The sequence below is a fragment of the Sapajus apella genome, unplaced genomic scaffold (genome assembly GCF_009761245.1).
Source record: "Sapajus apella isolate SASKATOON/1434 unplaced genomic scaffold, GSC_monkey_1.0 scaffold68, whole genome shotgun sequence".
Taxonomy (NCBI): Eukaryota; Metazoa; Chordata; class Mammalia; order Primates; family Cebidae; genus Sapajus; species Sapajus apella.
In genome coordinates, this window is record NW_022437008.1 from 2,025,493 (window position 1) to 2,042,451 (window position 16,959).

At 47.3% G+C, this 16,959-nt stretch overlaps 1 protein-coding gene across 1 annotated transcript; it reads right to left on the bottom strand.

Annotated features, from left to right (window-relative positions):
- Window positions 1-76: 76 nt before the first annotated feature.
- Window positions 77-10,193, bottom strand: PSMC4 (proteasome 26S subunit, ATPase 4). Its single transcript, XM_032248786.1, has 11 exons — window positions 9,970-10,193; window positions 8,949-9,047; window positions 8,638-8,824; window positions 6,803-6,949; window positions 6,612-6,721; window positions 6,422-6,515; window positions 1,555-1,722; window positions 1,393-1,469; window positions 1,087-1,255; window positions 826-881; window positions 77-342 (listed from the first exon to the last, which is right to left on the bottom strand). The coding sequence occupies exons 1-11, from the start codon at window positions 10,003-10,005 to the stop codon at window positions 229-231; spliced, it is 1,257 nt and encodes a 418-aa protein (XP_032104677.1). The 5' UTR covers window positions 10,006-10,193; the 3' UTR covers window positions 77-228.
- Window positions 10,194-16,959: the final 6,766 nt, after the last annotated feature.

Consider the following 16,959-nt stretch of genomic DNA (forward strand, 5'->3'; position numbering starts at 1 on the left):
GATCAAGACAGACCCAGAGGATCCTATTCAAGGCCCATATTCTCCAAAGGAGTTAAACTTCTAAGAAGAAATTAAATGGAATCAATCTTATCTATTTATTGAAGAAACCAATCCTGGGTAAAGAAAAAAGGGAATGAGGTTTTGGGACAGAAGTTCTGGTGGGCGGGGGAGGGGGCGTGAGAGAAGAAGCCCCAGCCCCTGAGTGGTGTGGGGGAGGGAAGGGAGGGGTCACTTGTAAAACTCATGCTCCTGCTCGTCCTTCTTGATGACAGTCTTGTATGCTTTCTCGAAGTCCTTTGCCAGGACAATGTAGCGGTTCTCACGGACAGCCAACATTCCACTCTGTTGAAGGATAAGAGTTAAAATCGACTTCCTGTGGTAGAGTGTGATGGCTCACACCTATAATCCCAACACTTTGGGAAGCTGAGGTAGATGGATCACTTGAGCCCAGGAGTTTGAGACCAGCCTAGGCAACATGGTGAAACCCTGTCTCTACAAAAAAATACAAAAATTAGTCAGACATGGTGGCGTGCACCTGTAATCTCAGCTACTCAGGAGGCTGAGGTGGGAGGATCACTGCAGTGAGTCATGATTGCGCCACTGCACTCCAGCCTGGGCGACAGAGCCAGTCCCTGTCTCAAAGCAAAAAACAAACAAAAAAATGCTACCCCCTGTACTCCCCACCCCTAGTTATGGTAAAGGAAGAGAGAGATGGGGCCCACCATCCAGGGCAGCCATGAGGGGACAGGACTGTAGCAGAGTGGTTGAGAGAAGAAGGGTCCTTACACACCTGCTACCTGGATCCAGAGAGAAACCACCACTTACCTCCTGACAGATAGAGTTGATATCAGCTCCTGAAATCTTATCTGGCCGGGCCACATCTGCAGCGAGTTAAGGAAACCATTCCCTGTGGGATGGGGTGAATGCCTGGGGCTGGAACTCACCTTTGGCCATCTGTCACCTCCCCTTCTCCCTGGACCTTGGTCCTACCCCCACAGTCTGGGCTGTGGTGATGGCAGAAGTTGAATTGAAGATCTAATCCCTGTTCCCAACTGGGGCCCCTCCCTCACTTCTGGAGCAGGATACAGTCTTCCAGGTCAACCTCCTCAGAGAGGTTCATCTTGCTGGTGATAGTGGAGAAAATCAATCTCTTCTGGCGGCGGTCAGGAAGTGGAAATTCAATTTTACGGTCCAGGCGTCCTGGCCGCAACAGAGCTGGATCCAGGGTGTCTGCTCTGTTGGTGGCCATGATCACCTGGCATTGGGGGCAGGCCAACTCAGATCTCTGCACTCCTACCTCCTTCCCATCATAATAACCGCCCCTCAGGTGCCAGCCCCCACCTTTCCCTGATTCCTACGCCAACCTCCCCTTGTTCAACATGAACCCCACACCTTGACATTGACATTCTGATCAAATCCATCCATCTGATTCAGCAGCTCCAGCAGGATCCTCTGAACCTCCCTGTCAGCTGAGAGTGAACAGCATGGTCATTCCCGGGCATCCTGTGCAACAGGCCTGTCCAAGACCCTGGGCCTTGTTTTGGCATCACTCACCCCCAGTCTGAGCGTCAAATCTCTTGGTGGCGATGGCATCGATCTCGTCTATGAAGATGATGGCAGGTGCATTCTCCTTGGCCAGGCGGAACACATCCCGGACCATGCGGGGGCCCTCACCCAGGTACTTCTGTACAAACTCCGAGCCCACGACTCGGATGAATGCAGCTGATGACAGCATGACAAGGATTAGGCAGGGATGAGCCTCCTGAAAGGCCCTTTCTGCTTCAACAGAAACTAAGAATTCCTTGAAGACATCCTTTTCCTTGGATACCCATACCTAGCAGTTGTGTCATTCTCTCAGGCCCGAGGCTGGGTCCCTCATCCAGCCCTGAGGAACAGCCATCTATTCATGTCCCACAGTCACCCAGTGGCTTCAATTATGAATCCTCCTCACAGATGTGTCACTTTTTTTTTTTTTTCAGATGGAGTCTGGCTCTGTCACCCAGGCTGGTGCAATGGCATGATCTCAGCTCACTGCAACTTCCGCCTCCTGGGTTCAAGTGATTCTCCTGCCTCAGCCTCCCGAGTAGCTGGCATTACAGGCGTGTGCTGCCACACCAAGCTAATAGTTGTATTTTTAGTAGAGATGAATTTTCACCATGTTGGCTAGGCTGGTCTTGAACTCCTGACCTCAATGATCCACCCGCCTCGGCCTCCCAAAGTTCTGGGATTACAGGCGTAAGCCACCACGCCCAGCCAGATGTGTCATATTTTTTGGTCCAACGTTTAAAAATCAGGATATGAAATACTAAAATAAAAGAAAAAAATCTTGCCTGGTGCGGTGGCTCACGCCTGTAATCCCAGCACTTTGGGAGGCTGAGGCGGGTGGATCACGAGGTCAAACGATCGAGACCATCCTGGTCAACACGGTGAAACCCCGTCTCTACTAAAACTACAAAAAATTAGCTGGGCATGGTGGCGCGTGCCTGTAATCCCAGCTACTCAGGAGGCTGAGGCAGGAGAATTGCCTGAACCCAGGAGACGGAGGTTGCGGTGAGCCGAGATCGCGCCATTGCACTCCAGCCTGGGTAACAAGAGCGAAACTCTGAAAAAAAAAAAGAAAAAAAAAAAAAAAAAGAAAAAAATCTACATTTCTGGAGCACTTGCAAAATCAGCAAGAAAACAGACATGCTGCCCATACACTAAGACATCATACTGCCTCACCAAGAGCTCTGAGTTCCTGTTTGCTATAAGGACCAGCTTTTTAATTTCCTGGAAAAATCAGGGCCCATGGGCATGTCTTCTGATACAATTGACAATTGGTAATAGGGTTGAAGACAGGTTTGCTCTGGGCCCTCACTTTGGACTTGTTTATTTTTTTAAAGATAGGGTCTCACTCTCTTGCCCAGACTGGAATACAGTAGTGTGATCATAGCTCACTGTAGGCTCAATCTCTCGGGCTCAAGCAATCCCCTCTCTTCAGCCTTCTGAGTAGTTAGGACTATAGGCATGTAGCCATACCTAGCTTTTAAAAATATTTGAAGAGATCGGGTTTTCCTATATTGCCCAGGCTGGTCTCAAACTCCTGGCCTCAAGGGATCTTCCTGGCTTAGCCTCCCGAAGTGCTGGGATTATAGGCATGAGCTGCTACCCCAGGCTTGACCCTGCCCTTGTTTCTTAAAATTACACTTGTTTCTTCTTCTTTTTTTTTTTTTGGAGGCAGAGTTTCACTCTTGTGGCCCTGACTGGAGTGCAATGGCACAATCTTGGCTCACCGCAACCTCCGCCTCCCAGGTTCAAAGCAATTCTCCTGCCTCAGCCTCCCAAGTACCTGGGATTCCAGGCATGCGCCACCACACCGGCTAATTTTGTATTTTTAGTAGAGACAGGATTTCTCCATGTTGGTCAGGTTGGTCTTGAACTCCTGACCTCAGGTGATCCACCCACCTCAGCCTCTCAAAGTGCTGGGATTACAGGCGTGAGCCACCGTGCCCAGCCAAAGTAACACTTGGTTCTTAAGGATCCAGTGCTTTGTGTTGTACAGAGCATAACCCCAGTAGTCTCCTTCCAGCCACCAGAGAAGGGAGACGTGCAGTCCATACATGTAGACAGGGTGGTTTTATGTCCTAAACTAGGAAGTGTTCAAGGCTTCATCCCTGCCCTGTTCACTCCCTAAGACCCAGACTTGACACCTGGCTCAAGGGGTCCCTTTTTCTAGGTACTTCCATCAGCTGGGGGCTCATTCAGCATCCTCACCTCAAGGTTTCTGACTTTTTCTGCTCTAAACACACCCTGACCAACTGACTCTGGCCATACATTTACTTAGCTGTACTGAAAATGTCCAACCAGTTCCACATGAAACCCCCATCTCTGGAACCCAGGCTGTCCGTCGGCCTTCCCTACTCAGTCACTACAGTCCCCTTCCTACCATGACCTTCCTGTCCTCCCAATCTCTCAGCCCCCTCTGGGCTCTGCTACTCCTTCCACCTACCCTGGAATGGGCTCCTGCTTCAGTTACTCACTCTTGGTAAGCTGTACTGCCACCAGAACAAATAGACGAATTCCCCCCGAAAAAAGAGAGAAAAAAAGGCTCACACCTGTGATCCCGACACTTTGGGAAGCTGAGGCAGGAGGATGGCTTGAGCCCAGGAGTTCAAGACCAGCCTAGGCAACATAGCAAGACCCCGTCTCTACTAAAAATAAAGATAAAAAAATTAGTTGGGAACGGTGGCACATGCCTGTAGTCCCAGCTACTCAGGAGACTGAGGTGGTGGGGATTGCTTGAGCCCAGGAGACTGAGGTTGCAGTGAGCTATGATTACACCACTGCACTCCAGCCTGGGTGATAGAACAAGACCCTGTCTCTCTAGAAGACAAAACAAAACTCAACTCCAGTCAGCAGCTTTTCCTATGTCTACAACCCTTCTGCACCTTCTCTCTTCCCTCCCTCTTCCAGTGACAAACCACCCCAGTTCACTCAGAAAAATGACAGAACTGGAAGTCAGGGTCTCTCAAATTCTGTTCCAACTCAGCCAAGCTTATTTGTCTTCACTGGATTGGAACTCAGGAAAGAACAAGGACACTAGTGGAAAAACTGGTAAAATTTGAAGGAGGTCTATACTTTAGTTCGTAGTATTGTATCATTGTTAATTTCCGGATTTTCCTAATTGTACTATGGTTACATATGATAATAACATTAGGGAATCTCGGTGAAGGGTACACAGGGCCACATTGGAAGAACTATCTTGGGCCACACATAAAATACACTAACACTAATGACAGCTGATGAGCTTTAAAAAAAAAAAAAAAAATCAGCTGGGCGTGGTAGCTCATGCCTGTAATCCCAGCACTTTAGGAGGCCAAGGTAGGTGGATCATGAGGTCAGGAGTTCAAGACCAGCCTGGCCAAGATGGTGAAACTCCATCTCTACTAAAAATACAAATAGCTGGGTGAGGTGGCATGTACCTGTAATTCCAGCTACTCAAAAGACTGAGGCAGGAGAATTGCTTGAACCCAGGAGGCGAAGGTTGCAGTGAACCAAGATCACGTCACTGCACTCCAGCCTGGGTGACAGAGCGAGACTCTGTCTAAAAAAAAAAAAATCTCATAATGTTTTAAGAAAGTTTACGAATTTGTGTTGGGCCACATTCAAAGCCATCCTGGCCGTGTGTGGCTATGGGTTGGACAAGCTTGTGCTATATAATCTATCGACTTGTTTATCTCTTTGCTTTTCCAACTAAGACATCACCTCTATAAGGAGGTATTCTGTTCACTGCCACGTCTCTAGCATCTGTAACACATCCTAGCACATAGTAGGTGTTCAGTAAACAGTCGATGAATGACTAAGTTCTAGGTCCCAGTCAAGGCAAGGGACATCTCTGATTGTCATCTTTGCATTCCAGCACAAAGCCTGGTACAGAGTAAAAGTTCAATAAAGTACCAAACAAATGAGTAACAATGACAACAGGTAACATTTATTGTCCATTCTAGATGCTTTGTATCAAATTGCTCTTCTGAACAACCATCCCAGAAAAAGAGATACTATGATTGTCTCCATCTGACAATTGAGGAAACTGAGTCACAGAGAGGTTAACTTACCCAGGATCACATAAGAAGTTGGTGGGGAAGTAAGATTTCAAAGCCAGGCAGTCTGGCCCCAGAAAACACACTGCTTAACTACTACCTCCTGCTGCTCCCTGGCTCACATGTATTAAGATCTGAAAATATGCTTAAGATTTTAGGGGTTTAAATCAAAACAAAAAGAGTTACACAGTAAGTGACTTTCAGACATTTTTGTCTGGTACCTACAATAAGAAATACAGTTTTGGGGCCAGGTGCATGGCTCACGCCTATAATCCCAGCACTTTGGGAGGCTGAGGTGGGAGGATCCCTTGAGCCCAGGAGTTCAAGACCAGCCTGGGCAACATAGGAAAAATTTAAAAATTAAAAAATATATATATTTTCGAAGAACCACAAGAATACATGAATGTGCACATGTATATGAAACAAGTTTCACAAAACAGATGAACTTGCACCATATATACTTGTACCAGGTATAAATACAGTAATATCATGTGGATGTGCTCTGGTACTTTCTGTTCTGTTTCATGTTTCAAAATGCTTGCTGCAACCCACAAACTGAAATTCATAATTACTAATGGGTCACAACCCATTGTAGGAAAACACTGCATTATTTCATTAACTGCTCACAATCACTGGGTGAAATGAATCTTTTACTATGACGAAAGGCCCAAGGAGCTGAAGCCAGCACAGCCAGTAACATGCACACATGGGCTGTGACCCCCGAGTCAATGTTTCTAATCACTGTGCGGTGCCACTTCCTGGGAAGAGTGAGCGAGCAGGGAGCAAGACAAAGAGGCCAGAAGTTAGAGCTTGGGGCAGGGGCAGAGGGTGATATGCCTTACCTGTTGTGTGATGTGCCACCGCCTTTGCCAACATGGTCTTCCCGCAGCCAGGTGGGCCATACATGAGGACGCCTCGGGGGGGATCGATGCCGATCTGAAACCCAGAGGAGAGAAGTGTGAGCCAGGAGTCCCACCCCTAACCCCAGACCCAACTGGGCCTCTCCCTTCCCTGCCACTTGCACTGCCTCACCTGCTTGTAGAGCTCGAAATGCGTGAGCGGGAGCTCCACGGCCTCTCGCACCTCCTGCTTCTGGATGTCCATGCCTCCGATGTCTGCGTACATCACGTCTGGCTTCTGGTCTGGTGGAAGAGCAGAGCTGGGGCTTCCGGCCAGGTCCTCAAGGTCCCCATGGGACCCCCAGCTGCGGGCTCCCCCTTTACCTGAGGTGAGCATCATGATGCTGCTGTCGGCTTCAGGGGGCAGCACGTCCACCAGTGCATTGCTGTGCTTATGGAGGGCCACTGAGGCGTTGGGCTTGAGTAGCTCCCGATCGATGGTGCTCAGGATGCGCACATAATAGTTGGAGCCTGCGAGAAGGGAGAAGGAAAACAAGAAGTGATAGAGCCTGGAAACTGCCCCTTCCCCCTTCCTTCCTCCTAATCTCACAGTTGTACCGCCCTATGCCGCCAGCATCTCTGGCTGAGACGCTGAGGGGTCCCCTCGGCTTCCATCCTTCCTCCTGCTGTCAGTCCCCAACATTCATACAAACTCCTTGTCTACCACTCTGATTCTCTCTTGAGCTCCAGCCCTGGCTGTCCAGCAGGCCTCCCCCTGCAACATCTCATGCTTATGAGGCACACTTCTCTTTCCAAGCTCAATCTCTCTCCTGTCAGACCTGGCTGACCAGCAGCCTCCTGGACACCTCCCATAACGCTCTGGATTGCCCTCCCTGTCTTCCCACAAACCTACTCCTGTACCCATGGTGCCATCTCAGGGAAAGCCTCACTGTCCCAACTCCCACAGGTCAAAGATAGAGGCCTCATTCTGGATACCACCCTCACCTCACTTCCTCATAGCCCACCAGTCCAATTCCAGGCACAATTGCACACCTTTCTCCACAACCTTTACAAGAACATTGCTTGGTCTAGAGGAGCAGAGCCCAGAAACAGAAAAAAACAGTTAAGATGCCAGTGACAATGACTATCATGAGGGCATGGCCTGGACCTATATAAACAACAGCAGCTACAATATACTCTGATAAGGACACAGAGTCCTTATCAAAGCCCATTTTTTTTTTTTCTTCTTTTTTTGTGACAGAGTGTGTCGCTCTGTTGCCCAGGCTGGAGTAGTGTTTCGATCTCAGCTCACTGCAACCCCTACCTCCTGGGTTCAACAGATTCTCGTGCCTCAACCACCCGAGTAGCTGGGATTGCTGGCATGCACCACCACATCCAGCTAATTTTTATATTTTTAGTTGAGACGGGGTTTCGCCATGTTGCCCAGGCTGGTCTCAAACTTCTGGCCTCAAGCGATCTGCCCACCTCCATCTCCCAAAGTGCTGGACTTGTACATGTGAGGCACCGTGCCTGGCCTCAGAGCCCAATCTCTTAACACTCTCACTCATCGTTTCAAACTGCAGGCCCCAACCCAGTAGTAGCTGTGAAATCAATTTGGAAGGTCATGACCAGAACTGTGTTTAAAGCAAAACGGATTAGAATAGGATAGAAAACAGCAGAGTACACCACACACATGCTAAATATCTTATGGCAAAATTTACATTTTATACATCTCTCTAAAGAGTAAGAGACAGAGACAGACATTCACAATGTAAAATATATATCTGGCCGGGTGCAGTGGCTCACACCTGTAATCCCAGCACTCTGAGAGGCTGAGGCGGGCGGACCACCTAAGGTCAGGAGTTCAAGACCAGCCTGGGCAAAACGGTAAAACCCTGACTCTACTAATAATACAAAAATTAGCCAGGCTGCTTGGGAGGCTGAAGCAGGAGAACTGCTTGAACCCAGGAGGCAGAGGTTGCAGTGAGCTGTGAGATCATGCCACTGCACTCCAGCCTGGGCAACAAGAGTGAAACTCTGTCTTAAAAAAAAAAAAAAAGTTTCGCCATGTGGTATATGTATTTCTAACTTTGGATCAGTGAAAATACTCTGAAGAACACTGTGCTTCCCTGCCTTGTTTGCTGCTACCTAGCACATGGTAGGAAATAGTTGTTAAGTGGCCAGGTGAATGAATGAGGTGTCCTCGGCCACCCACACACCTGTGGTAGAGCCCACAATGGCTGTATTCTGATCCACAGCCTCCAGAAATTGTCCGATGACCAGCGGGATGCTTTGGATTCGCTTCACCTCCTCCTGGGCATGGAGGAATTCCTTTTTCAGGTTCTTTTGCTCATCCTTGATGTATTCCTCCTGTACCTCTAGGAACTCCAGCTCTTGCTGCAGCTTCTGTGAGTAGAGAGGGGACAGAAGGGGATGGCTCCAGCCCTTGCTGATCCAGAGAGTGGCAGAAAGTGGGGAGAGTATGAGATTCCAGGTCCTGTGCAAGGTCTGGGTTGGGGGTTGAAGGTACCTTGTAGCGGCTGTACAAGTCCTCCAGGTCCTCAGGCTCAGGGCCCAGGAAGGACAGACTAGTCTGGGGCCGGGACACGGACAGTGCTGGGATTTCATCCTAGACCAAAAGAGAAAACTCACGTTGGAAGAAGACGGTCCTCTCATGAAAGCATCTCAACTTCACTAATGTTTGTTCCCTTCCCCACTTCACCATGAAGTCACTTAGCCCCTAACAGACCCCTGATATAGTAAGACCCTCTATGTAGATCCTGGAAACCTCTTGGCCCCCTAAACAAGCCCCTTATGTCAACTCGCCCCTTACACAGATCTTATGCTATCATATACCACTCAAAATGTCCCCAGTGTCACACAACCCCCAACTAGGATCTAAATGTCACATCAACTCCTTATCAGACCCAAATGCCACCTAATCCCCCTCAAGAGGTTCCTAATGTCACATGGCTCTCCCAGATAAGCTGTTAAAGTGACCGCGACTTCAAAGAGTCCTAACATTCCCTAGTTTTCCCTCAAAGATCCCTTATGTCACAGTCTCCCAACTCTCCTTAGACCTAAACATCACTCAACCAAGCATCAGATAATACTTAACTACCCCCCTCGTTACCCCCATCAGCAAAGCCCTGAACATCAGTCCGCCCCACAGCCTAGCTCCGGGGGTAACTCGGCCGCATGGCTGGGTCCCATACATCACTCACCGCCTGACCCAATCCCAACGCCGGATCGTCGACGTCACTAAGCACTCCCGGTCAGGGTTCGAAATCAATCGTCTCAAAGACCTACTAACGTCACTCACTACTTCAGCCCCGCTTTCTGAGCCTTACTTCCTATCATCACTCGGCCACCGAGACAGGCCTCCTGTCTCTATTAATAGAGAACGGCACAAAGCTCTCTCCAATGAGGCCTCTGAAATCACTCCAGCCCGGACTGGGATCCTCGAAGCCATTCATTCCTCCACTCAGGTCTGGCTTCACCCTCTCCGCGTGAGCCCGGCCCGGAATAAAAAGCCCAACTCCCCACTGTACCTGAGCCTTCTCCACCAAGATGCCTATCTCCTCCATAGTGACCAAGCCGGCCTCTGTGTGGCTTGGGATGCTCTGTCACCGCTTCCGCTGACGACAACGGAAGTCCCAGGTCGAGAAGGATTCTGGGAAGCGTAGTTTAAGTTACCTCTGAGAGGGGTTGGGCAAGATAGGATGAAGGGCTCGTCTGGGCTCCGCCCCCAACATACGCTCGGGCGCCGTCTGTACCCGCGGGTGCAGGGGCGGGACCAGGACCAGAGCAGTTCGCGTGCGCAGTGTACGGCGACGGCGCCATTTTGCCCTGTAACTGAGAGAGGGGATTTCTCTCCCGGAGGTGGCGCGTCCCAGTCGCTCTTTCAGCGGAGTAAGTTCGCAGAGATCTGGCACTGACAGTCTGGCGGCCAGCTGCTTTTCGTTTTCGTTTAGTGTCTGGGCTGGAGGGCCCTTGAGCCGGGCTGCAGAGACGGGATCGTACGGGCGGGTGGGATCTCCACATGGGGCTGATCCCAAGATTGTGCGCCGCGCGGGCGTGGGAAGGTCCGAGCTGCCCCAGAAGGTGACCCGTCATACTGGGCTTTGCCCCGGGAGTGAGGAGCCCCAAGCCCGCAGTGAGCAGCAACCAATCAAACAGAACCCACGCGTCTGGGCTGGGGAAAATGAGGCAGAGTGCCCAAAAGTTGAGTTGCACAGGAGACCCGTAGATCTTAATTCTGTACCCCAGGTTTCCGCCTTACAGACCTGTGCCAGGTCCTGTGCTTAAGCTTTACGGGCATCCTCGTAGCAGTTATCATGTTACCTTATTAATAGAGAAGGAAACAAGCCCAGAGCCACGAAGCCACCAACCAGTCACAACGGGCCGAAGGGACAAAGCACGGATTGGGACTCAGGTCTGACTGTCCCCAAAGTGCTGGGATTACAGGCGTGAGCTACCTTGCCTGACCTGGGCAACACTTAATTCTGTATCTCAGGTTTCTACTTTACACCCAAAAGGCAACCTGGATTTTTACTTGAGGCTTAGAAGTTATCACTTAAAATGGAATCTGTCATCTTGTCCCTGGCCTCTTATCCTCCCTGTTTCCAGGCTTCGAACTCAAACTCATCTGAGAGCTTTGACATTATTCCCCTAAGCCCAGTTAAATAATCACCAAGTTCTCTCTGGCCCCTTTGATAATGACAAACCAGTGTATCCCTTTGCAGTTTTTATGGATAATAATCATAAATAATCATTTCCTGAACACTGACTATTGTCAACGAAAACAAAAATCAGGCCAAGTGCTCATTCCTGCTCTTGTAATCTCAGAACTTTGGGAGCGCAGGCAGGAGGATTGCTTGAGCCCAGGAGTTCAAGACCACGTTGGGCAACACTTACTGAGGATTGGAACCTGGGAGAGTCAGAGAATCTGTTGGACTGCTCCAGAGTGTTTCAGCCTGCAGTTTTTATACAGTTCGCTGCAGCTTATGTGCTCAGAAGTTACATCAGATGTGCTCAGAAGTTACAAGAGCAAAATCTTGTCAAAGTTTGGGTGTGACACATAATCATTAATCCTGTTTGATGATTTCTTATATACAGGCAGAGGCAAGGGCTAGGATCAATCAACTTTTTTTTTTTCTTTTTTTTTTTTTTTTATGAGAGCAAGTCTCGCTCTGTCATCCAGCAGTGTCACTGGAGTGCAGTGGCATGATCTCGGCTCACTGCAGTCTACGCCTCCCAGGTTCAAGTGATTCTACTGCCTCAGCCTCCCAAGTAGCTGAGATTACCGGCGTGTGCCACCATGCCTGACTAATTTTTTAACTTATCTTTTCCAAAATACAGTGATTCAGGCCAGGCTTGGTGGCTCATGCCTGTAATCTCATCACTTTAGGAGGTCAAAGAGGGTGAATCACCTGAAATCAGGAGTTCAAGACCAGCCTGGCCAACATGGTGAAACCCTGTCTCTACTAAAAAACACAAAACATTATCTGGGCATTGTGGAGCGTGTCTGTAATCCCAGCTACTTGGAAGGCTGAGCTGGGAGAATCGCTGGAACCTGGAAGGCAAGGTTACAGTGAGCCAAGATAGTGCCATTGCACTCCAGCCTAGAGACAGAGCAAGACTCCGTCTCGAAAAAAATATATATTTTCTTAGAAATTAAAAAAAAGGCTGGGTGCAGTGGCTCATGCCTATAATCTCAGTACTTTGGGAGGTTGAGGCAGGTGGATCACTTGAGGTCTGAAGTTTGAGACTAGCCTGGCCAACATGGCTAAATCCCGTCTCTACTAAAAATACAAAAATTAGCCTGGCATGGTGATGCCTGCTTGTAATCCCAACTACTTGGGAGGCTGAGGGGGGAGGATCACTTGAACGGGGCGGGGGTGGGGGCAGAGGTTGCCGTGAGTCAAGATGGCACCACTGCTCTCCAGCCTGGGTGATGGAATGAGACACTGTTTCAAAAAGAAAAAAAAAAAGTGGTCAAGCACAATGGTTCATGCCTATAATCCCAGCACTTTGGGAGGCCAAGGCAGGTATATCACTTGAGGGCAGGAGTTTGATACCAGCCTGGCCAGCATGGTGAAACATCATCTCTACCAAAAATCCAAAAAAATTACCTGGGCATGGTGGCATGCAGCTGTACTCCCAGCTAGCGAGGCTGAGGCATGAGAATCGCTTGAACCCAGGAGGCGGAGGTTTCAGTGAGCTGAGACTGTGCCACTGCACTCCACCCTGGGTGACAGAGCGAGACTGGGGTCTTAAAAAAAAAAAAAAAAGCAAGGGTAGGAATATTTATGGTTTTTTATTTTTCCTGGAAATGGGTGGTGAACTTCCAGCAACTGGAGTGGCACCTTCCTTTTTCGTCCTTTTATGGATTCTTCAGGTCATTGTCATACTGATTGTCAACTTGTCAACTGTCACAGCACTGTTGGGAGTGTCACTTAGCGTGGAAAGGAGATTATAATGAAGCCTGAGGTCTTTCTTGGTTCTAACCAGTCTTAGCTGGTCTGGTTACAAAGGGAACTTTTTTAAATCTCAGGTGTCCTGTTTCTTGAAGACAGGCAGAGTTAAGGCAGGGTAGAAATTCAGCTATGTGACGTAGGCAAAATCTCATCAAGGTTTGGGTGCGACACATAATCATTAATCTTGTTCAATGTTTTCGTTTATTTTATTTTCTTTTTTGAGACATCGTTTTAATCTTATCACCCAGGCTGGAGTTCAATGGCATGATCTTGACTCACTGCAACCTCCGCCTCCCGGGTTCAAGCAATTCTCCTGCCTCAGCCTCCCGAGTAGCTAGGATTACAGGCATGCACCACCACGCCTGGCTAAATTTGTATTTTTAGTAGAGACACGGTTTCTCCATGTTGGTTAGACTGGTCTCAAACTCCCAACCTCAGATGATCCACCTGCTGTGGCCTCCCAAAGTGCTGGGATTATAGGCGTGAATCACTGCGTTCAGCCTTCAATGTTTTCTTACGTATAGGCAGAGGCAAGGGATAGGATCAATGAACTTTTCTTTTTTTTGAATTGTGAATTGTCTTACTTCCTGCATTTGAAGGTCCTACGTGAAAAACCAGGCTCAGAGAAGTAGTTAGTTACTTGCCCAAGCTCACCCAGCAAGTAAATGGTAGAGCTGACATACAAATTCTTAGTTTGAGCTCTGAACACTTGATAGTTGTTATTTGGATCTGCAGATGATCTTAGAAAGATAAGCCACTCATTCTTAAGGATAAGGGCATAGGAATCATTGAGGGAGTTTTTTCAAGCTAGACTCACCTTTACCTGCCTCTATAATTATGACCATTCCTCCCATCCCACAGTTAAGAAATACCCTCTTTTTTTTTTTTTTTTGAGATAGAGTCTTGCTCTGTTGCCTAGGCTAGAGGGCAGTGGCGCAATCTTGGCTCACTGCAACCTCTGCCAACTGGGTTTAAGCAATTCTTCTGTGTCATCCTCCTGAGTAGCTGGGATTATAGGTATGTAACACCACGCCCGGCTAATTTTTGTATTTTTAGTAGAGATGAGGTTTCACCATGTTGGCCTAGCTAGTCTCGAACTCCTGACTTCAAGTAATTTGCCCGCCTTGGTCTCCCAAAATGCTAAGATTAACAGGCGTGAACCTCCACACCTGGCCAAGAAATACCCATCTAAGGCATTGAACAGAAGGGAAAACTAGAGCCGGGAATGGTTCAGTTGACTAAAATTCATCTCTTCTGTTTCAAACTCAGTGTTTTATTCCTCTCAACTACACTGCTTTCTAAAAGGAGTCCTTTGTCCGGGAGTGGTGGCATGTGCCTGTGGTCCCACCTACTCAGGAGGCTGAGATGGGAGGATCACTTGAATCCAGGAGGTCAAGTTTGCAGTGAGCTATAATTGCACCACTGTATTCCAGTCTGGGTGACAGAGCAAGACCCTGTCTTTAAAAATAATAAAATAAAAGGTGTCGTGAGCAGCTGTTGAAGTGAGGGTGTTCCAGATCTGAGACTTTAGGACCTTGGATGAGACTGAGTATATATAAGAGTCAGCAGACAAGTTGTATATGAGAACTTCCTTTTGATAGATAGGTGTAAAAAATAATTAAAAAAAAAACAAGAATTAGCAGACAAGTTGCGTATCAGAACTTCCTTTTGACAGATAGATGTAAAAGAATTAAAGAAAAAACACGAGAGTTATCAGACAAGTAAGGACAGCTGCTCTGGCTCAGAACAGCCTTCATCTACAGGACGCAGATGAAACTCAGCTCCAGCATAATTAGCCATGCCAGAATGTGGGCCCACTGTAGCCAGATGTATTTCAAAAGAAGTCAACTTCCAGATTTTCAAGTAAAATCTTCTAATTTTTAAATGTTCACTATAAATTCAAACATTTAAAATCACCATGTGGATACAACAAAACACATTTGTGGACTTCATGCAACTGGTAGGTGACTCCTGGTCTAGGCTTACTCTGTCCCCACTACAGCAGTCCCCACTTACTTGCGATTTGCACTCATCAGTTTCACTTACCCACAGACTGCCACAGTCTGAAAATATTAATGGAAAATTTCCAGAAACAAACAATTCATAGATTTTATGTTGCGCTCTGTTCTGAGTAGCGGGATGAAATCTCGCACCATCCCATTCCACCTTTTGTCCGGTGTGTTCCCACCAACCCCACAGTGTAGACCAAGATGCTACCTACCCCTTGGTCACTTAGTAGGTGTCTTGGTTGTCAAATAGATACACTATCGTGGTATGGCCGTGATTGTGTTCAGGCACCCCTTATTTTACTTACTAATGGCTCCAAAGTGCAAAAGTGGTGACGTTGGCAATTTGGATCTGTCAAAGAAAAGCCAAATACATGCCAAAGAGAAGTCGTTAGTCTCTTATGCCTAATTTATAAATTAAACTTTATCATAGGAACATATGTGTCGGAAAAAACGTAGTATGTATAGCGTTTGTGTATTAGTTTGTTTTCATGCTGCTGATAAAGACATGCCCAAGACTGGGCAATTTACACAAGAAAGAGGTTTAATGGACTTACAGTTTCCTGTGGCTGGGGAGGCCTCACAGTCATGGCTGAAGGTGAAAATCATGTCTCACGTGGCAGCAGACGAGAGAAGAGAGCGTGTACAGAGAAACTCTTCTTTTAAAACCATCAGCTCTCGTGAGGCTTACTCACTGTCACAAGAACAAGTTCTTTCTTCATTTCCTTCTCGCGTGTTTTGTCCCTCTTAGCATACGGATTCTGCGCACGCTTGGGTATATTTATACCCATTTCATTTTTTGAGCTATTTAAAGTAATGTCTTTGTAAAAATAGGCATAACTGATATGTGATAAACAGCACATATTTTTCTTTTTCTTTAAAACCCAAATGTTTTTCCGTAAAACTGCACATATTTAAAGTATATGATTTGATAGCTTTGGCATATGTGTATATATATATGTAAAGCCATTATCAGAATCAAGATAAAGAGCGTATCTACGACCCTCAGATGTTTTTTTATGTCCCTTTGAACTGTCTCCCTCCCAACCTCTCCTTGCCCTGTATCCCAGAAAACTGATTCATTTGCACTTTTAAACAGATTTATGTAGTTTGTTTGTTTGTTTGTTTGTTTTTTAAGACGGGGTTTCACCATGTTGGTCAGGCTGGTCTTGAACTCCCAACCTCAGGTGATCCACCCGCCTTGACCTCCAAAGTGCTTAGATTACAGGCGTGAGCTACTGTATGTGGCCAACATGTAGTTTTTTTTAAATTTCTTTTTTTTTTTTTTTGAGACAAAGTCTTGGTCTGTCACCGGGGCTGGAGTGCAGTGGCACGATCCTGGCTTACAACAACCTCTGCCTCCCAGGTTCAAGTGATTCTCGTGCCTCAGCCTCCCGAGTAGCTGGGATTACAGGCATGGGTCACCATGCTCAGCTAATGCAGCATGTAGTCTTTCACTCAGCATAATATATTGAAATTTGTCAGTATACACACGATAACATGGATACATTTTAATCTTTAATTTTAAATTTTTAAAATTTTTAATCTTTAAATTTTTTTTTGATGAGTAGTTGTGCCATCATATTCATTGACAATCTGTCTCTTACAAGTAAAGTAGCTGTGAACGCTCATGTACAATAAGAAATAGCTTTTATTTTTCTTGGGTAGATACCTAGGACTGAAACTATTAGATCATATTTACCATATGTGTGTGTTTACCTTTTATTTTTTTAAGAGAAAGGGTCTTGCTGTCTCACCCAGCATAGAGTAGAGTGGCATGGTCATAGCTCACTGCAGTCTCAACCTTCTCGGCTCAAGTGTTCCTCCTGCCTCAGCCTCCCAAGTAGCTAGGACTTCAGACATGTGCCACCATACTCAGCTAATTTTTACATTTTTTGTAGAGATGGGGATTTGCTACATTTCCCAGGCCCAGGCTGGTCTCCATCACCTGGCATCAAATGATCATCCCGCCTTGGCCTTCGCACGTGCTAGGATTATAGGCATGAGCCACCAGGCCCAACCATGTTTAATATTTAAAAGAACTGCCAAACTGAGC

What these genes read in the sequence shown, in the direction of transcription:
- PSMC4 (XM_032248786.1), bottom strand. Translation starts at nt 10,005, where the DNA reads ATGGAGGAGATAGGCATCTTGGTGGAGAAGGCTCAG. An exon ending in TCTTGGTGGAGAAGGCTCAG is followed by an intron (nt 9,048 to 9,969) that starts GTACAGTGGGGA and finishes CTTTTGGTCTAG; the next exon opens with GATGAAATCCCAGCACTGTC. An exon ending in ATTTCGAGCTCTACAAGCAG is followed by an intron (nt 6,516 to 6,611) that starts GTGAGGCAGTGC and finishes TCTGGGTTTCAG; the next exon opens with ATCGGCATCGATCCCCCCCG.